We start from the raw sequence: 22462 nt of genomic DNA, 5'->3' as shown, positions 1-22462 counted from the left end.
TTTACTGCCAGGGGCCCAGGTTCGACCCCTGATCAGGGAACTAAGATTCTGCAAACCACACAGTGCAGCCAAAAAATACAACATTAGAAGTAAAAAATAAAATGTTTCATAGTTGATGACTCCTCTATTCCAGCAGTTAATATACCATTTCTCATCCTAAACTATTACAATTTTCTGGCCTCTATTAACAGATCTTTTCAGTTCATCCCCCAAACCAAGGTCAGCGTGATTTTCTAAAATCTTTTTAACACTATTCTATGCTTAAACCTTTCAACTGTACAACAAATAAATGCCATATATATTCCTAGACTAGACCCTGGAGAAGGCAATGGCACCCCACTCCAGTTAGGCTGCCGTCTATGGGGTCGCACAGAGTAGGACACGACTGAAGCGACTTAGCAGCAGCAGCAGCAGACTAGACCCTGGACCAGGAATAAAAAGTACTACAAAGATTATTACCGGCACATTTGGTAGGAAAAAATGCTATAAAGATCATCACTGGATCGCTTCTGGGCCTTCTGACTAAGATCAAGTGTACTAAGATCATCATTGGAACATATGAATATGGGCTATATTACATAACAGAACTACGTTAACATTAAATTTCCTTAATAATGAACTGTAGTTATTTAAGGGAAAGTCCTTGTTCTTAGAAGATACTCTCTTAAGTATTTAGTCTGCAAACAAGTAGCAAATGACTCTGCGGGAGGGGCGGGAGACGGGGAAGACCTTGAGTATACAGAGAGAACATGATCCAAGTAAATACAGCAAAATGTCAACTGGTGAAATCTGGGTAAAGAGTATATAGTTTGTTCAACTTCGATTAGTTTGAGATTATTTTAAAATGAAATGTTTTTTAAAAACTTCCAATGTAAGACAGGAGTTTGAACTCCTTAGTTAGGCTCTTCATGATCGGGCTTTTGCCCACCTCTACCATTACAGCCCCTACCTTCCATACACAGTAATCACAAGTTTGTAAACATACCATACTGCTTTGTCCCATGTCAGACATACCATCTCCACGTCCTAAACCTCGGCAAATAGCTTATTTTTTATGATGCTGTTCCTGTCTCACCTCCTCTAATTACAGCCTCCTTTCTACTTCCACAGGCTGCAGATGCAAACAACCACTCCCTTCTTTGTACCCTGGGTACCACTGTACCCTGTGCTGACTTCTTCCCATAGCATCTCACTTACTACACTGCACTTTTGTGATTTATGACTCTGCTTCCTGCTACTCTAAGCTGTGAAGGACAAGAACTGTGACTTGCTTGTTCCCAATTCCAGCACAGTACTTAAATTGGATGGACAGATTAATGAATATGTTATTGAGAAGGAAAACACACTTAGTATTTGTATATTTTAATTTTTCTGACTTATAAGATAGTGTAATGTACTGGTAGAGTACAGGCTTCAGAAGCAGACAAACCAGAGGGATCCGAATCATAGCTCTACTGTAACTCTGCAACTCTAAGTTATTTAGTTTTTTAGTCTCAAGGTCTAATACACAGTAGTTAATAAATAGTTATTATTACTGTTCTTATGCTCTCTTTGATTATGCCTATCATTTAGATTGCTTAAAATCTCAGATATTACCAAATTACACACTTTTAAAAGTGTTCTACCCCCCTCCCCCACCTTCCCAAAACAGCTTTCAATCAACCTCTCAAGGAATGAAAAGAACCACCAATTTTTCACTAAGGGGCAATCTGTTTTCAGTCTCTTGTGCCATTTAAAATCCCACATGAAGGTAAACACAACTAATAAAGCTTTATAGCTCTTGATATTCATAAACATCATCTGCTAAATGTTATTTTATGGTGGTTTTTCAAACAAGCCATTCATCAATTTCAAAAAAAATGAAAAGGCCATGTGATCACAAACAAAGTAAAATACAGAATTTTGATATCACCTTTCAAGTACTCAATAATCTAAAACAAAGAACTGTCTCATGTTGCTGACAAAAATTCTAAAGACCATCTGCTAAAGCAAATACTTAATTCATATGAAAACTTCCAAAATTCTTATCCATGACCTATTGTCCTTTACCTGCAAGCCAAGTTTAGTTCTTGAGTATTTCAGACACTTAGCAGAACAGAAAGGTAAGATTCACTTCTGGAGAGATATGAATAGGTGATAGCAAAGGCTAAAAATATCAAAAAGAAAGATTCTCAACACAGTCTGCCAGAGCAGGTCTTTTCCATGGAAAATACATCAAACTGAATAATACCAGATGATAGGAAAAGGGATTAAGTATTATAGAAATTTCCTTTACAGTTCAAAAACTACTTTAATTCTATAAAGAAATGGATATTGACATTCAGGAAGTATACACATTTCTTCAGAAAGGACAGAGTATGGAGAAAAGTTGTTAAAATTTTTAAAACCATATACATCAGTTTTTGGTCATTATTACTAAACATTCATTACCAAATTAACATATAGCAACCATTTTTAAATGTTTATTACAAATACTAGTTCCTAAATTCAAACAGAACACATTAAAATTTGAACCTGTTTTAGGAGTAACAGAAAAATTATTCCAGTAAGAGAACACTACCTTCCATTTTACTGAATTACCTTTCCTGTTTAAGAGCATATTCCAGCATTTTGATTCTTCTCACAAGATCCTTCTTTAAGTTTTCTTGACCTTTCCTTTCCCCCTGAAGAAAGGCAATCTGGGCCTGAGTAAGGAAAAGAAAGACAAAATGCAGTTTAGATGAAATAAACTTTTAAAAACTCAGTTGAAGAATCTTTGGAAGATAAAAAAAATTAAATACAAAAACATTTCTTTTTACATATCTGTCACAAAGTAAACAGAAAGGCACTGATTGCAAGGGGTGGAATGCTTAACTTTTTTTCTTTAAAGGACATCTATATGCATTTTACTTCAGACTACAGATGTTAAGGCAACCAACACAAGTGCAGACATATGCAAAATACAGTACAGTCTGCTCAAGAGTTTGTCTTCTAAGGCACTGAGGGGTGTTCTCCTTTATAAAAAATGAAGACGGAGAACTACCACAACTTGTAGTATTCCGCTTTTAGGTATCTATCCAAAGAAAATAAAAACACTAATTCAAAACACTAATAAGCATCCCCATGTTCACTGCAGCATTATTTATAACAAATAGCCAAGATATGGAAACTAAGTGTCCATTGACAGATGGCTACTGAAGATATGTATACGTACGTATATGTATGTATGTATATGTATAACACACACAACTGAATACTACTCAGCCATAAAAAAATAAAATCCTGTCATTTGCAATAATATAGATGAACCGCAAGGATATTATGCTAAGCAAAGTAAGTCAGATAGAGAAAGACAAAAGCTGTGTGATTTCACTCACATGTGGAATCTTACAAAAAATAAAGATGAACAAACAAAACAAAAACAAATACATAAATACAAAGAAGAGATCTGTGGTTACCAGAGGCGAAAAGGGTTGGGGACAGGCAACATGAGTATAACAGGCCAGCTGTATGGTGATGGATGGTAACTGGACTTGTGGCAGTGATCATTTTGCAGCATTTACAGATACTGAACTATAATGCTGTACACCTGAAACTTACAGTTTATTTTCAGAGTGAAGATGAGGAAAGTGGGTAAAGCAAAATCATGAGTTCTTATAATAAGCCTTGTAAAGTAAGAGTTCTCAGAGCTTCACCATCTACTTAAATTTTATGATGGATTCCTTGTCTCCAGAGAGTTTATCCTGGACATCTACAAATAACGAATAACTGCCTTTTCTCAATCCCCACCTTTAATCCCACTCCATTTAGATTCGATATGCAGGGGTAAAGAAAGCGAAAGGTGGGAAAAGGAAAATCAGAGCCAGTGGCCCTCCATAGTTTCCTGGCCCCTCCCAAGTGTCACTAAAGAAAGAAAGAAAGAAAAAACCCTACATTTTAACACAAATAAATTGTAATACTCTCATCTTCAGTCAGACAAAAGCGGACAGGAAAGAACAGTAGTTCAGAATAACTGGAAAATACATTTAGAACTGAAATAATACCTTCTACTTAAGGACTTAAAAACTATGCTACAAATACTAACCTGTTAAGGTGACTCTTAACACCACTAGGAGTGTGGCAGGAGATCTATCTACTTAAAGGCCCTCAAAGACAGCTATCAGTTTCACTATTCTCACATTCTTTCCCCTCTCATTTCTATTATATTAACTCAGAAAATGTTATTTATATATCCAAAGTGCTTTCCATTTAAGTAAGCAAGAAATTACATTTAATGATGGACCTTACAATATCCTTAAGAAATTGCGGATGATCCAACTAAAGGTTTGGTGAATGACCATCAAACTTCTTAGTTTAAACGACACCCATTTCTCTTTTTTCAGTACCATAATAAACATAAAATCCAACTCACTGAGCTTCTTATAACCTTGAGAATGTAGGTACTGTCATATTTTTGTTGTCAATTGAACAAACTCTTAAAATTTACATTGCAGTTACTAGAAGGATTATTTTTATCCTATTGAAATATGTAAAAATAGGCTAAAGATGATTCAATTGTATACAAAGAGGAAAATGTATCAAATATCTGTAATATCTATACTAAACAATCATAAAACTTTTTGAAATTATTTGTTCTACAATGAGATTATTTTACATAAGCAGAGTAATAATACATGCATTAAAGTGGCAAAAATGAATGTCCTTCAAAAGGATATGACAGTCCAACTTATTTGGTCAAACAGTGCTTTGGCCTAGAAGACAGTTTTCAAAGTGGCTTTAATAAAAAAATAATAATAATTTAACCAATATAATCTAATAACCAAAATAATTTTTTAAAATTACCAATTTCTTCCTTTCTATCCCATTTGACTAGTTCTATATTTCTGGGACCATTCTGTATTTCTGTCCTGGGTGATTCTGACACTGCAGCCTCTAATACTCAAAATATTCACTGTGACTCATTCCCCAACCCACCAACTACTTCTTATATTTCCAGGACACTTGCTTCCCCATCCTCCTATCAATTCACATACTGGACTAATTAAATATTTAATACTAAAAGACTCAGAATTATTGAAAAGAAAGATTACAAAGAAGATGGAGGTGCCTGGAAAAGGCAGCACAAATAAGAATAATGGAAATACCTGTGATAGTTCCTAGTGATCAAAGAATATCTCTGTGACATTTCTGCCACAGATGCAAAACCTGAAATCAATCATATGGAAACATCAAGCAAACTCAAGTTGAGGGGCATTTTATGTTAACATTCTTATAATCTTCAAAAGCGTCAGGTCATAAAAGTCAAAGAAAAACTGTTTCAGATTAAAGGAGATTAAAAAGACCTGAAAACCAAATGTAATACATGATTCTGTTCTAGATTTGGCTATAAAAGGACATTGTTGGGAAAACTGGCAAAATATGAATGGGATCTGAGGATCAAACGGTAGTAATACATCAGTGTTAATTTCTACATTTTGATGGCTATGTGTGGTAGTTACACAGGATAGTACTTGTCTATAGAAAACAAACACTGAAGTATTTGGTGGATGGCAATAGGTCATCAGGTTGCCTGGCACCTTGCCCTCAAATGGTTCAGAAAAAAAACTTATTTGTACTGCCCTTCCAACTTCTCTGTCAACAGGAGATTTTTTTGTTTTTAAAAGAAACACTATGCCAACTTCCTTAATATGATAAGACACAATTAAATTCAAAAGCCAGTACCAAGTGTAATAGAGAAACCTAAGAAGTAATGACCATCAGGAACAAAACAAGGATGTCCACTTCTTACCACAAATATTGAACATTGCTCTGGTGGTGGCCACTGTCATTAGTCCAGAAAGAAATAAGGTTTGGAAAAAATGAAAATTAATTTAAAAAGACGCATGCACCCCAATGTTCATAACAACACTGCTCACAACAGTCAAGACACGGAAAGAATTCAGTGCCCATCAACAAATAAATGGATAAAGAAGATGTGGTGTGTATATACATATATCTACAGACAGAGCAGTATTCCATATATATACGTATGATACACTGGAATACTACCTTGCCGTAGAATGACACTCTGCCATTTGCAGTAATAGGGATGATCCTGGAAAACACTATGCTTAGGAAAATAAGTCAGAGAATGACAAGTACTGTATGATATCACTTGTATGTGAAATTTAAAAAATAATACAAACGAATGTATATGCAAAACAGAAACAGACTCACAGATACAGGAAACAAAGTTGTGGTTACCAAAGGGGAGAGAGCGGGAAGTGGGGAGGGACAAATTAGGAGAATGGGATTAACAAACTATGTATAAAATAGATAAGTAAGACTATATTGTATACTACAGGAATTACAGTCATTATCTTGTAATAACGTAAATGGAGTAAAATCTATAAAAATGCTGAACCACTATGTTGTGCATCTAAATAGAATACTGTAAATCAATTATACTTCAATTAATAAAAAATAAGTTTACAAATTTAAAAAGGAAATAAATCGTATTATTTGCAAATGATCTGACTGGATATCTGGAAAATCCAAGAAAAAAATAGACTATATATTATTATAAAAATATGGGAATTTCAGTAATAACTACATATAAAAATAATAAATTGAAACCCATGGGCTTCTATAAAAACAACCAGTTAGATGATATAATGAATGAAAACAATTACATTTATAATAACAAAGTGATAAGATTAGAATAAACCTTACAAGAAAAAAAAGAGGTATAGAAAGATTAAAAGCTACTGAAGAGCGTAAAAAAATGACTTGAACAAATCAGAAGCAAAATCGTGTTCTTAAACAAGAAGCCTCTGTATTACAATTTTATTTTTCCCTAAATTAATTTTATAAAATTATGCAAGCCCAATCAAAATACAAATACAATGTTTTTAAAAACATCACACATGATGAGCCTAAAGTACATATGTAAAAATAAATAAGCAAGAAAAAAAAATTCCAAAGCTCTGAAATATTTTAAAACATATCATCATTTACAGTCACTTATAAAGTGGTAATGATGCACAAAAACACATACCTATGGTACAGACAATCCAAAAACAAACCCAAATACATACAGGAATTTAATATAAATTAAAGGTAACACTGCACATCATTAGGGAAAATGTAATTATTCAATAAATGTTGATGGCAGCCATCTGGAAATTATTTCTCATATCAAAACAAATTGCCAAAAGGATCAAAAACTTAAAGGAACCCAAAAGTATTAAAAGAAAAGGCAGAGTTTGTTCTGTTCTAATAATCTCATGGAATGTCTTTTTGAAAATAAGACAAAACCCAAAGTCATAAGAAACTAATAAATTTCACCTCAAAGACAAAATTTATATATGGTAATTTAAAAGTTGCTGAAAAACTATAACAAATAAGACCATTTCTTTTTGACAAAATGTCAAAACAAAATCAGAGAAGTAGTAATGCCACATATCACAAGAGTTTGTTTTTCCTTATATATAAAGAGCACCTACAAATTAATAAGAAAAAGATCAAGAACAGGAAAAAACACAAAGAACATGTTGATAGAAAGGAAATACAAAAGCTTAAACATATTAAAAAGATGTCCACTCTCACAAGAGAAATGCCAATTAAAATTATAATCACATTTCTCCTTTTCATCAGCTTAATAAAGCTCAATAATTAGGTAATATGTTGGGAAAAAATGCAACTGCATGTTGACTGTGACAGTGTTAAATCAGTTTCACCACTACTGTGGACAATCTGAACAAGTAGGTAAGGTATGAAGATAGCTTTTAAGTGTTACAAATAAAGTATTTGTAGTGCAAGTAAAACGAACAGTAATGGCACGTATTTTTCAAAAGAAGATTTTGGAATTATCTTCAAGGAAAATAAATACTTAAAAATTCCATAAGTTTTTTATACTGTGTACCTAAAAACAGGCCTCTAATTTCCTGTTAGAAACAACAAAAAACCAACAGTAACTAGATATTTTACAACTTAAGTCTATGTGATAAACAGGAAACTTGTTTTTATTATTTTCAATTTTAATTTGTCAAAAGGATACATATAAGGAATATAAATCTGCTATATCTAAGTAGGTTTACCTGCACACATGAGAGCATCTAATAACTAAATTATTTTAAATAGTTTTTGAGACCATTTAAACTATCTTGTACTCTAAAATTCTACAGGGTTAAAATTTAAAACTGAAATCACTGAAAAGTATATTCAAAAAGAAATGTACAAAACATATTAGTTTGGGTTGGCTATTTTTCAATTGTTTTTCTGTCATATGCTATGGGAAAGAAAGAACATTCACTTTTACAAAAATCTAAAGTGCCAAAAGACAACTGATACAAGTTTCTGTCAACAGAGCACAAACTCACAAACAACAGGAGAAATACATGAAAAGTAAAAGTTAATAAAATAGTTTACTTGAGCTAAAGAAGAACACACAGTGAAGTTTCAACAATCTGCTCTATACTGACATCTTAATGTCTTCTATAAATTATACCTATTTCCTCTGAGACGCTTTGGACTACATTATTCTCGTGCATCTAGGCTGCTAGTTGTTTTTCTCTGGGCATACAATCATCACCTCTAGCTGGCCCTTTCTCCTAAAGACAGTGTCATCACTTGGCAGCATCTAACTTCAGCATCAGAATCACCTAGAGGACGTGTTGAAACACACATTGCTTGGGCTGGCCCCTTCCTCATTTCTGATTCAACAGGTCTGGAGTGGGGCCTGAGAACATGCATTGTGATTAAGTATCACACATTACCAGGTGATGCTGATGCTGCTATTCTGGGACAATACTTGGAGAACCACTGACCTACACCATCTGTGACATAGTTAGAAGGCCAAAAATAAAGCAAATAGGCTGCTAAAGAGCAAGTAACTGAGCTGTCCCAGAACCCCAGCTCTTTACAGAGAATGATGAAGTCTTATAAATGTCCTCAGGCTGACAAACAGGTACACACTAGCTTTTTGATTCTCTTCCAAATTCCTTGTGTATGACTGTATTTCTAGCAGTCTCTTTATAAGAAAATAAAATCAACCATTTTCATTCAGTTTAATAACATTTGTGAGGAATACCTACCACCCATCACAGTTCAAACTGCCATAAAGGAGAATATAGGAAAGACAAAGAAACCAAGCTGCTATTAATAGTGCACTTTCAATTCAGTTTGGGTACAACACCAGTACACACATATATAAACAAACAAACGTATATATAATATACACACACATATTCCATATATATTCACAAGATGAAACATTGGAGGCTACTAACAACTGGGGATTCGACTCAAATATTCACATTTATTCATTTGACAATATTAACTGAGCATTTATTATTGTTGTTGTTCAGTTGCTAAGACGTCTCTGGCTCTTTGGGACCCCATAAACTGCAGCACACCAGGCTTCCATGTCCTTCACTATGTCCTGGAGTTTGCTCAGACTCATGTGCATTTAGTCAGTGATGCTATCTAACCATTTTCATTTGTACCAGGACAGTTACTGGCACTAGGGCTACGGTAGTGACAAAACAAGTAAAACCGAGCTCACAGTTCAGTGGCTGAAACATGTATGCTGAATAGCATATGTTGTATGCGACTAGAATCAGAACCTCTCACAAGCAAAAGCAGCAAATATAAAAAATAAACACAAATAAAATACAGTGAGATGCCTATTAATTCTGGAGTCAAGTACAAAACTGATGTATAACTCAAAAACTGTATTTTAACATGGTATTAACTCTACAGCTAGCTTTATCTTTAACAAACTGTGAGTTCCTTAAAATTTTCCTCATAAAGTTTCTGTGCCATTATTTTTATTTACCTAACATTTCAAGAAAAATGGGGTGGATTTTTTGTTTTTCACCACTTTGCTAAACACAGTATGTAGCTAATCTCATTTAACTGGGACTATCACACAATTAAAATGTTTGCTTTTATCATTAAATTTTTTAAGTGTTTATGATTTATCTCATTTCCAACCAAATTATAATCCCCTTGAAGACACGCCCCCATTCATGCATTCAACAATTATTCACTTAATGCCTTCTATGTGCCTCCCACTTGACTTGTATTAGGATGTAAAGGCAGGATCTCTGCATTCTACTAAATAACTCTACTGAGTACAGTACCTACTAAACAAATAGAAAAAACTGTTCTGTCCCAAAGGATCTTAGTTATTCAATGTTATCTGATTAAAAAGATAAAATTTTAGTCATAGTAAATGATAAAGATAATAATAAACTAGAAGTATAAAAAATTACTATAAGCCACAAATTGTTTTCCACATAGCTTTGAAAAAATTTTCAATTCTTAGTTCTTTCAACTACCACACTGTCACTATGAAATGTGAACTGCAACTTCTATCATTAAAACAAAAGGTTTTGATATTAATATATGAAAATTATAAATATTAAATATTCAGGCAAAAGCAAACAGAAAATATAATAGAATCAATTTCTTAAAAAAACTTAGGATGCCAAACCCCTTGAATGAACACGTTTAAGCCTTTCTCTCGTCTTTCACATGTAGGCAAAATCTTCCTGTTTACTTATATTACTGTTTTACCTCTGAAAAGAATATAAGCAACCAGTGGTCCAAGACAGGTTTTTATCTTTTACTGTCTTCTGATAGTAAAAATATGCTATCATTATTCTAGTAATAACAGAACCCAAGTTTATGGATTGGATTGCTTTTTTCCCCTCACCACAACAATAAATTATATATAATCTTTTTATATAATGACAAATAGCACATAATTGCAAGAAAATTATGTGAGAATAAAGAAGAAATTCACGATCATGAAACACATATTTGGTGAAACATTAATAGTCACTAAGTGACTGAACTAGCAATTTGGCCTAACTATTAACAGAACCATCCTATAAATAATTAATATTACACACACAGATAAAATGCTTATACATATTGAATAGGACTTAGAAAACTATGCATTTGTGAGTGATTAATAAGCAATTTTCCAATATGCTGATGAAACCACTATAAACAGATAACTATAAAAAATATATTTGAGAAAGTCTGGTGTCCTCTATTACCAGTTTTTATGGACTCATTGCTACCTTAACTCTTTTTCATACAGTCTTCCTTTATCTATTGGTTATCAAGTTTATTAACCTCCATGTCTGCTGATTCAAATTTAATTCCAGAAGATAATGCTGAATATCTATTTGTTCTTGCAGGAAACATTTAAACTAAAAAAAATACTTCATTTTTCCAAAATAAAAAGAAAACAGCAAAATTTTTTTATTTTCTAAGTATACCAGAGCTGTTGCTGTCTTTTTCAAAATAATGTAAGTATCACACAGGAACACATTCCTTTTCTGTAGCCACTTAGGGACCTCCTGGTGCTTTTGTAGATCAAATACCTAACACATCATACCGCATACCTTATCCCTGATAAGCAAAGGAGAGGCAACGATAATATTCAGCTTTTCCACTATGACTTACAAAGCACTTTCACATACCTATCTTAGTATTATGTATCTTATTATAGTTCTTCACAGGTTCAATATGATCCAGGAATCAAAGATTCCAAAAGAAGCATTCAATATCTAGTGTTTCTAAAGTTCATTTGTCACTTAATAATGGCAAATCATTTGACCTAAGTTTTCATTTCCTCATTAGTAAAAATGCTGATAATATCCCCAAACTCAGAATGTTACTGTACAGTTTAAACTACGTAATGTTTACGAAAGGGTCTAGCACATTTTGGTACCTTTCAAAGGGCCTATTTATTTCCTACCAAAACCAAGTCAAAAAAAAAAGAGAACTACATGTAAAAAAGCAGTAAAGATGATTCAAGATGACCCCACCACCAATACCATTAATATAGTAGTTAAAAAAAAACTGCCTGGACAAACGTGTATTTGAATTATTCAAGAAGAAAAAAAGAAATAATTAAAGGAAAGGAAAAAGTACTGGTTTTTTCCCCAAAGGAAATGATGTGTATCTAGAACACCCAAGGAAACTAGAAAAATGAAAAAATCACGGATGAATTTAGCCAAGTGGCAGTATATAAAATAAATCCATAAAACCAGTAGCACTCCATTATTTCCTTTTACAAATAAAGGGCAACAAATAGTTACCCTCCAAAGTAACAAAAATAAAATCAAAAGATAGTTCACCAGGCTTTTCTATATGAAGTTTTCCAGATGGACTCAAGCCTTTGCTTCCTTTGCTCCAATTCAAGCTCACCAGAAATAATTTTTTGAATACTAATTTGATTCCCCAGGTTCTCTATAGCAGTGCCTGGATAGAGGTTATAAGTCTTCTGGTCACCAGAAGGGCAATAACCACTGAAATTTAAAATAGAATTTCATCTCTTGTGTACTTAGTTCCTGCTGCTGCTAAGTCGCTTCAGTCGTGCCCGACTCTGTGCGACCCCATAGACGGCAGCCCACCAGGCTCCCCCATCCCTGGGATTCTCCAGGCAAGAACACTGGAGTGGGTTGCCATTTCCTTCTCCAATGCATGAAAGTGAAACGTGAAAGGGAAGTCGCTCAGTCATGTCTGACTCTTCGCGACCCCATGGACCGCAGCCTATCAGGCTCCCCCGTCCATGGGAGTTTTCCGGCAAGAGTACTGGAGTGGGGTGCCATTGCCTTCTCCTAGTTACTTCTCTTAGTTACTAGGTCTCAATTTCCCAAGAATCTGAAGCACTTAGGATGCAATAATAAAAGGTCTGAACCGTATAGAGCAGAAGACCAAACGTTGAGATAACGGGTAACCTTCTCCCATGTGCAGCCTGTCCATGTTGCTCTAGGGCATCTCGCTTTCATGTAACACTATGTATTAACAGTACACACTGAAAAGACAGTAACAGTAACAAATGAATAATATATAATGTATTCACTTAAATAAGGATAAATATATACTTACAGAAAAAAATACATTTACAGAAAACTGTAAAACACTCAAGAACAGAGCTGTCCTCCTGGACTTTCTGAAGAGATGGAAATTTCTATCTCTGTGCTGTCTGATACAATGAGATTCCAGAAAGATTAATAAATAAAAGCACTGCTCATGTTCCTGATTGGAGAAATAATTTAAGATAGCACTCATATCTAAGTAAATGTACAGATTTAAAGACACAGTAAAGTATTAAAAATCCCCTTGGGATAATTCACAGAACTTGATAGACATATGGCAAAATTCTCAGGAATGTGAAAATATGAATAATAAAGGAAATTAGAAGGAAAAAACCTCCATATACTTCAGCATAGTCATGAGGCAAACACACACTAAATTTTAAAATATAAGACAGAAAGAATAGCTCCTTTCCAAGGAGAACTAAATAATTTTTTAAAAGATATACACCCACAAGATCAAAGAGAATATAAAGAGGCCACAGGCATCAAGGGGTGATAGAAAACAGATGAAGAAAGGGTACTTACTTAGCAGCTCAGAAACCTAAGTACCTACAGAGGGAATTCAATGACAAGCTAGTAGATTTCCCCCAAAATACCTTGAACACTTCTGAAATTAAGAGGTATGAGATACACAGATGAACAGGTGTGTTACAGGGCTTAAAAAAGGTGGAAGTTAAAAGTATATGAAATGCAGTCAAACCTATTGGAGTCCATCCCTACTCCATGCAAGAAAGCAACTATTTCTAGCCCACCACTGCAAGATATCAGACATTTAGTCTCTGAAGAAATGTAAACACAGAGGTCTTGACTCAGAATACCAGGTATAGGAGAGGGCAAGAATGGGGCAGTGACCAAAAAAACCAAGATGACTAAGTGAAAGCTTTAAAGGTAAAACCTATAATCTACTTCCTACCCAGGCTCCTTCTACCTCTGCAGTTAGGCTCTCTATTCAAGGCAGGTAATTAGACTGCCATTTGCTAAAAAACAGAATACAACTCAGAGGAAAAAAGAAATTACTGTCATTTAAGTATGGCATTCAGGGGTCTTTCAACAACAATAAAAAAGCTGTTTCACCTGAATCAGGTTATCCTTCAGTGAAGGCCTGATCATACTGTACTGAAAGCTCCATGTTAGATTCCTAGTCTAGAAACAGAGGACTTCCCACCCGTTTATGAGGGCTACATTCTTAAAAATGGTCCATCCTGACATTTAAAAAAAGTCTCTATCCAATAAAATATAGAGACAAAAACATAAGGATTAAAAGGAACACAAAGAAAACAAGACAATATAGACACAAAACAAGTTTTCAAAAGATCTCCAATGGTCTCAGAGAAATAACAGCTAATACTGACTGGGTACATGAGTTTATAGGTAATTATTGCACTTAATTTTCGTAGACTCCCATGAAGTGTTATTATCCCTGTTTAACTGATAGAGAACAATATGACATATAGAGGTTAGTTTGTCCAGGGTTAATAAGCATAAACAGGATTCAGATCTGGTTCCAGAGCTAAAGTGAAGTGAAGTGAAGTGAAGTGAAGTGAAGTGAAGTCACTCAGTCGTGTCCGACTCTTTGCGACCCCATGGACTGTAACCTATCAGGCTCCTCTGTCCATGGGATTTTCCAGGCAGTAGCACTGGAGTGGATTGCCATTTCCTTCTCCAGCGGATCTTCCCGACCCAGGGATTGAACCCAGGTCTCCTGCATTGTAGATAGACGCTTTACTGTCTGAGCCACCAGGGAAGCCAGAGCTAAACTTCTTAACAAATATACAATGCTTTGCTGAAACAAGAGATGATACTGCCTCCACAAAATAACAGGATGCTATCAAAATGTTTAGAGATCAGAACTTTTTTTTTTTTTGCAGTTAAGACTATTTTATTTGTGTAGTAAATTATATTTGGCCTCTAGTTAGATTTTTTTATAAATATTTTGGGGTTAGATGGATGAAAATTAGTAATCCTCAGAAACGCTGTCTCATCGTATGGGCCCCAATCTTATCTAATAGATTACTTGAACAGTTTGGTTTTTTCCTTCTTCTAGCTTTATTCAGATAAAATTGACATTGAGCACTGTGTAAGTTTAAGGTGTGTGGCATAATGATTTGACTTATATACATCACAAAATGATTTCACAGTAAGTCTAGTGAATATCTATCATCTCATACAGATATAAAATTAAAGAAGGAAATATTTTCCTTATAATGAGAACTCTTAAGATTTGCTCTCTTTTACATAACATATAGCCATGTAAATTATACTTAACATGTTGTACATTACATCCCTAGTGCTCATTTATCTTATAACTGGAAGTACCTTTTGGAAAACAAAACTCTTTGAGACGGAAAAGATGAAAGTCAAAATAGGAAAATAAAATATCAAGAGATACAGTGAAGGATTCTCTCACAAAACAAAAAAGGCAAAGAAATGGAAAACAGATAGATAAGGATAAGAAAGTAAAAAGATCAATCAAAAGGCCTAACACTCTAATAAAGAGAGAAACTAGAGAAAAGTCAGAAAAGGATATCAAGCAAATCATTCAAAAAAATTTTTTTTCTAGAAGTGAAAGACAGAAACAATCCTACCACCAACACAATGAATGCAAATTCACCACTTACACCAAAACCTATCATAAAACTTCAGACAACTAGGGATAATCTTCCAAGACAAAAAAAATAGGACAAATATAACAGATAAGAATCAGAATAATATTGAGGCTACAATGAAATGAAACAATATATTCACATTCTTTCCAACCATCAGTCAATCATTTTCAGACATACAAATTTTCTAAACCGTTCCTTCCCATACATCCTTCCTCAAGAGACTAATGATACCATTAAAATGAAAGGATAAACTAAAAAGACGAAAAAGACTTCAGAAAACAGCGGAGTTCTAACAATGGAGGGAAGCAGTGAGTTCCAGGATAAGAGTTGATTTACAGGCCCCTAAAGAGCAATAGCCCACATTAGAGCAAGACAGGAAACTCCAGGAATAAGGTCAAGAGTTGTTTTTTTTTAAAAAAAGGGGGGGACAGGAGGCTCCCCTGGTGGCTCAATGATAAAGAATCCAACTGTCAGTGCAGGAGACCAGGTTCGATCCTTGGTCTGGGAAGATCCCACATGCTGCAGGACAACTAAGCCCATGTCCACAACACAACTACTGAGCCTGCTCTAGAGCCTGAGAGCCACAACTACGGAGCCCACAGATCGCATCTGCTGAAGCCCGAGCACTCCCAAGCCTGGGCTCTGCAAAGAGAAGGCGTGACGATGAGAAGCCTGTGCACCGCAACCAGAGCAGCTCCTGCTCCCCATAGCTAGAGAAAAGCCTGTGCAGCAATGAAGACTCAGCCCAACCAAGCAAAAAAGTACTGAAAACGGGGGAAGTGGGCCAGAGAAATTATCTGCTAAGTATGATCACATGTAAATTTGTTTCTAAAAGCAACTGAAGTATGTGAATAGAGCAACACTCAAAGAAAATTAAACCATGGGGGAAAACGAGTTAATCATTAACTCTAAGGAAGCCAAAAACCTTCATAGGAAAAGAAAAAATCACAGTACACAATCTGGCTGTTCAGAAGTGGATATTACGTGTACATTCACATTATAAGCATTAACTATAAATACTGTGACATGCTGAAGAAAGTCGGTGAAACTGGAGTGGATAAGTGAAAGGGGATGATATAGCTAAGTTTTAATTTACTATACATGAAGTCTATAGATATTATTTAAAACAGATAAAGAGAGAGTAGTTTAAGAACGTTGTCTTAAAACATGAATAAATCACAAAAAGAATAGTTAAAGAGTTTTTTAAGATGGTTGATTCTGCAGAGTTATACTTGGAGGGAGAGAATGCCGTATCAGGGAACCTGGTTTTCCCATTAGTACTACAGACAGTCCCTGACTTATGAGGGTTCAGCTTTACAATGGTAGGAAAGCAATATGCATTTAGTAGAAACCATACTTCACATTTTGAATTCTGATCTTTCCCCAGGCTAGCAATACTCTCATGACACTGGACAGCAACAGCAGTCAAAGCTCTCAGTAAGTCATGCAATCACAAGGAGAAACAATGAATACACTCACAACCATTCGAAACTCACGACAATCACTGTTTTTTCCTTTCAGTACTCAATAAATTACATGAAGTGTTCAACACTTTATGATAAAATAGGCTTTGTGTTGGATGATTCTGCCCAACTTGCAGGATAATATAAGTGTTCTGAACACATTTAAGGTAGGCCAGGCTAAAGGTATCATGTTCAGTAGGTTAGATGTATTAAATGTATTTTCAACATGGTACTTTCTTTTTTTTATTTTAATTGGAGGATGATTACAATATCATGATGGTTTTTGCCATACATCAACATGAACCAGTCACAGGTACACATGTGTGCCCCCTCATCCTGAGACCCCCCACTAACTCCCTCCCTCTGTGTTATCCCAGAGCATTGGCTTTGGGTGCCCTCCTTCATGCAACGAAATTGCACTAGTCATCTATTTACAAATGGTACATTCCCAACCCACTTTTACCAACCCTGAATCTTCCCACTACAGAATCTGGAGAGCCAAATACTTTCCTGGTTAGATTCTCTTACAGTTACACGTAACCAAGTAACCAATGAGACGTGCGCTGAGGATGGAGAGAAGATATTTCTGGAGAAAGTTTATCATTCACTGGCAAAGGAGATTCACTTCTAAACAAACAGAAAACCTCAAACAAACTTTTTCACTGCTTTTTACTGTGGTCCTGATGTCTCTAACGGTAGTAATCTTGGAATCACAATGTAACAAGAGGAAAGACAATAAGCCAGCACACTGGGGGTGAAAGATGATAGAGGAGAATAGAAAGTTTCTTTATGTCCTCACTGAGCAACTGTACCAGCTATGTCAGGTAAAAGGACTACCCACCACCAGACTGATGAGAAATATAAATTTTATATGTTATGCCTCTGTTAATAGGGTTCACCTGCAGCCAAAAGCATTCCTAAGTGACACTAGTTTCACTATAGTTTAACATTTATATTGTAATTTTTTACTAGTACAAAATAAACTGCCAATGATGATCTTCATGCATATACACTTTTAGCAATTTTGTTTATTTCTCTGGGATAGACTATGACAAGTAGAATTACTAGGTCAAAGTATAACAGTTTCCTCATAGGTACTGACCAATTGACAACACAAACAGCAATGTATGAAAGTAATGTTTAATTATCTTCCCTAGCATTAAGTGTTCTCATTGATTTAAAAAATTCATAGACAGAAAAGGACACCTCAATGTGTTACTGTGCATTTCTTTGACGATAATTACTAATATGAACTATTTTGCCATATGTTGACCATTGTCTTATAACAAAGCCATCCAAATGCTCATAAAGAGATCAGTTCAATAAGCTATATCTTGGCTGCTTCTTAAAAATATTCTTCTTCCTCACTAGAAATGCTGAAAAATGGGGAAAAATCCAAACTTTATATAAAGATACAAATGAAGAACCAACAGATCCACTCCTTTACCTCCATTCCATTACTGAGAGGTTACCAATGTGAACAATTTGCTGAAGTCCCTTCTGACCTTTCCCATATGTAGAAACAGACAGGAAAAAAGCAAAACTAAAATCTGCTTTGGTTACATAATTACTAAAAATAAGTGCAAGGACTTATATGTATAAGTCCTGGCTTTCCAGGTGGCACAGTGGTAAAGAATCTGCCTGCCAATGCCAGAGACACATGAAATGCAAGTTGGATCCCTGGGTCTGGAAGATCCCCTGGAGTAGGAAATGGCAACAGTATTCTTGCCTGGAAAAGGATATGGACAGAGGTGCCTGGCAGGCTACAGCCCATGGGGCCACAAAGAGTCAGACACGACTGGGCACACATGCACAATGAAAATATACAAAATTAATAAAGTTACCTTTTATTGAGCTCTTCCTATGTTTCACTGCTCTGAATAAGTGTTTTATTAACTCATATCATTGTCACACAAACAAAAAGAAAAATAAAATAGTTAAAATAACTATGTACAAACATCATATTTAAATCATAGATGTGTACACTAACAGAGATCTGAAGAAATCTAAGACACTACCGTCAGACTTTTATTAAGATAAGCTGCCTTCCGTGTAAATAATATATAAAGGCAATAAGGATATAATGAAAAGAGCTTGTAAGGAGGGAGGGTAAGACTGAAATAATAAGTTTATATGTAACTGATTTTACTATAAAGGTGGGCATTCCATCTACAAGGCAGGTAACACAAGGCTAGAGTTTTCAGACTAGAAATACATTTGGTAATCCTGGTTTTCATATACACACAAATCTCTAACATTTCTAAAACAATTAAAGTAGCTAAGAGTGTGTGTGTGTATGCACGTGTATTTCTATTTTTTTTCCTTTTATTAATTTTTAAAAATAAGATTCAGAAAATATGCCTTTTTAAAATTAAATCCATTACATAAAATGATATCTGTTATTTTAAGTGATGTTACTAATATAAATACAAATCCAATGACTTCATCTTAACCTACTTTACAAGTATTAGATTTTTTTAGCTTTAATAAATAAAAACTATCTTTCTGTTTCCTATTAAAACTGCAACACTAACCTGAAAAATTACCAAAAATAAATTATAGGAAAAAGAAAACTAATCCTACTTGTGAATATTGATAGAAGATGATCTCAATAAATTCAGAGACCAACACTCCTCCATGCTCTTACAAAGGATATAAACAAGCACATCAGAGTAGAAGAAACCCAAAAGGCTAACAAATTTAGGAAGAGATGCTTCATCTCAGTGATAACCAGAAAAATTTAAATTAATTTAAATAGGAGATACAGCTTCACATTTATCAGACTAGCAAAAATCAGAACTCTAGAATATGCCAAGTGTAAACAGCAATGTGCAATCATGCACTGCTAGTGGAAATGAAGACAAGAGCAATCACTCCAGAAACCAATCAGCAAATTACTTAAGTTTACATATACCCTACAAACCAGCCACTTCTCTACTCATTAATATGTGAAAGACATTCACAAATAGCTAAAAGTAGTAGTCTTAATATTTAGAAAATATCACAGATGAACCTTGTTAAAAAGAGAAAATTATACAATTTGGTTTTTGTAAATAAAAAAATACATACATAGGAAAAACAAAAATATTTTACAAAGATACATAAAAATCTGGAAGGAGAATATGAGAGGAATCGAGACAAAAACGGAAAAGTAAAGTAGAGAAGAGAGGGGCTGTGTGCAGACCAACGATGATAATGTGCCACAGACTGAAAATCAGGAGATTTCAACCCTCTCACCTGACTTCAAAACAAGATTAACAAAGATAATGACTTGAAGAATACTGAAGGAAAAATCCTAAATCCTAAGTAAAATATAATCAAATCAAATACATCAGTGTATCAAAAGAAAATCGCTCCACAACCACATTTATGCCATTAGCAAGATAAATGAGGGAAAAAAATAACGTATTATTTTAGGAGATTAAAAAAAACAAAATTCATTATCTATTTCTGTTAACTCCTGGAAAGCTAAGAAGAAACTTCCTTAACATGCTGGATAGTAGTTTTTAGAAACCACTAACAAATATCACACTTAATAGTTATACAATTTCCATTTAACTTAAAGAAAAAAAAGAACAAAAGGAGACCCTCCAGGAAGTATGATTATCATAATACTAAGTTCTGGGATTGATAGCCAATTCTAAACAAAGAAGGAATAAACACTGGAAATACCTACACTTGGCTTTCCTACCAAAAGTAACTAAACATTAGAAAGAATAAGTATTTCTGCAAGGTAACTAGATGACTTTGCACACAAAAGCACAGCTTTCCCAAATATTGGAAATGACCAGTAGGAAAGTAATGTGGAAAAATCCCACTAACAAAAGTAATAAAACCTATAAATTTTAAGTTTATTCCTAAGTATTTAAGTATAAGATGTCTCTACTTAAGGAAAGAGAGAAATCTTAACTGGAAAAACTTAAAATGTAAAGATGCAATTATTGTCAAGGCAAATCCAAGTTCAATTTTTTAAAAAACTGTGTATGCATATATATGTTATACACAAAAATTCGGGGAGGATACACACTAAATTGATAGCAGAATTTATGTCTAAACAGATTGCGACCAAGAACTGGGGAGAGAGAGTTATACAAAAAATACAAATCTATTTTTTGTATATATCTTGTGGTTTGTATATACAATTCTTCTATATAAATCATTTCTTTTGACAAAGATTCTCTTCTTTGACAAAACTTTAGTCAGCCTTCTCTGAGCTCTCTCCTTTAAGATCCAAACTTTGGATTTCCATGACCATCTTTGTATCACTCAATTTTAGCAATAATTTCACTAAGGCAGTTTAGCAAGAATCTTCTACCTCCAATATCCGAAAATTTGTGTGTGTGTGCGTGCTTAGTCACTTAGTCATCTCCAACTCTTTGGGACCTCATGGACTGTAGCCCGCCGAGCTCCTCTGTCCATGGGACTTTCCAGGCAAGAATATTGAAGCAGGTTGCCATTTGCTTCTCCAGCCACCTTCAATATCTGATTATCCTCAGCATCGATCAAAATTCCTCATCCCCACTATCCCTCGGGTGATATCTGATCACCCTAGCCTGCCCTCAGCAAGAATCCTGTCAGGTCAGTTTAGTAAGAATCCCTTATCTTTGATGTTTGGGTCAAGAAGCAACAGAACCTTACACAGAACTGGACTGGTTCAAAATTGGGAAAGGAGTACAACAAGGCTGTACACTGTCACCCTGTTTATTTAACATATGTAGAGTACATCATGCGAAATGCTGGGCTGGATGAATCAAGCTGGAATTAAGATTGCCAGGAGAAATATCAACAACCTCAAAAATGCAGATGATATCACCCTAATGGCAGAAAGTGAAGAGGAACTAAAGAGGAGAGTGAAAAAACTGGCTAAAACTCAACATTCAAAAAGCAAAGATCATGCCATCCGGTCCCATTACTTAATGGAAAATGGAAGGGGAAAAAATGGAAGCAGTGACAGATTTTATTTTCCTGGGCTTCAAAATCACTGAGGACAATGACTGTAGCAATGAAATTAAAAGACACTTACTCCTTGGAAGAAAAGCTATGACAAACCTAGACAGCATATTAAAAAGCAGAGACATTACTTTGCTGACAAAAGTCTATCTAGTCAAAGCTACGGTTTTTCCAGCAGTCATGTATGGATGTTAGAGTTGGACCATAAAGAAGGTTAAGCACCAAAGAATTGATGCTTTCGAGTTGTGGGGCCGGAGAAGACTCTTGAGAATCCCCTGGACTGTAAGGAAATCCAACCAGTCAATCCTAAAGGAAATCAACCTTGAATATTCATTGGAAGGACGGATGCTGAAAATCCAACACTGTGGCCACCTGATGTGAAGAGCCAACACATCGGAAAAGACCCTGATGCTGGGAAAGATTGAAGACAGGAGGAGAAGAGGGCGACAGGATGAGATGGGTGGATGGCATCATCAACTCAATGGACATGAGTTTGAGCACACTCTGGGAGATAGTGAAGGACAGGGAAGTCTGGGGTGCTGCAGTCCATGGGGTCGTGGAGTTGGACACAAATTAGCAACTG

General features: G+C 34.9%; 1 protein-coding gene across 3 annotated transcripts in view; it reads right to left on the bottom strand.

Moving 5' to 3' along the window:
* Positions 1 to 22462, bottom strand: part of STRN (striatin) — a 118036-nt gene that overhangs the window by 73964 nt on the left and 21610 nt on the right. For all 3 annotated transcript variants that reach the window (XM_042246278.2, XM_042246279.2, XM_004006025.6), the window contains exon 2: positions 2581 to 2684. In XM_042246278.2, coding sequence (XP_042102212.1) covers positions 2581 to 2684 — 104 coding nt within the window. The remainder of the gene's footprint in view (positions 1 to 2580; positions 2685 to 22462) is intronic.

Source organism: Ovis aries, chromosome 3, assembly GCF_016772045.2.
Source record: "Ovis aries strain OAR_USU_Benz2616 breed Rambouillet chromosome 3, ARS-UI_Ramb_v3.0, whole genome shotgun sequence".
In the NCBI taxonomy this organism is placed as follows: domain Eukaryota; kingdom Metazoa; phylum Chordata; class Mammalia; order Artiodactyla; family Bovidae; genus Ovis; species Ovis aries.
Note: the sequence above shows the minus strand (reverse complement) of the source record. Positions and strands in the feature narration are given on the sequence as shown.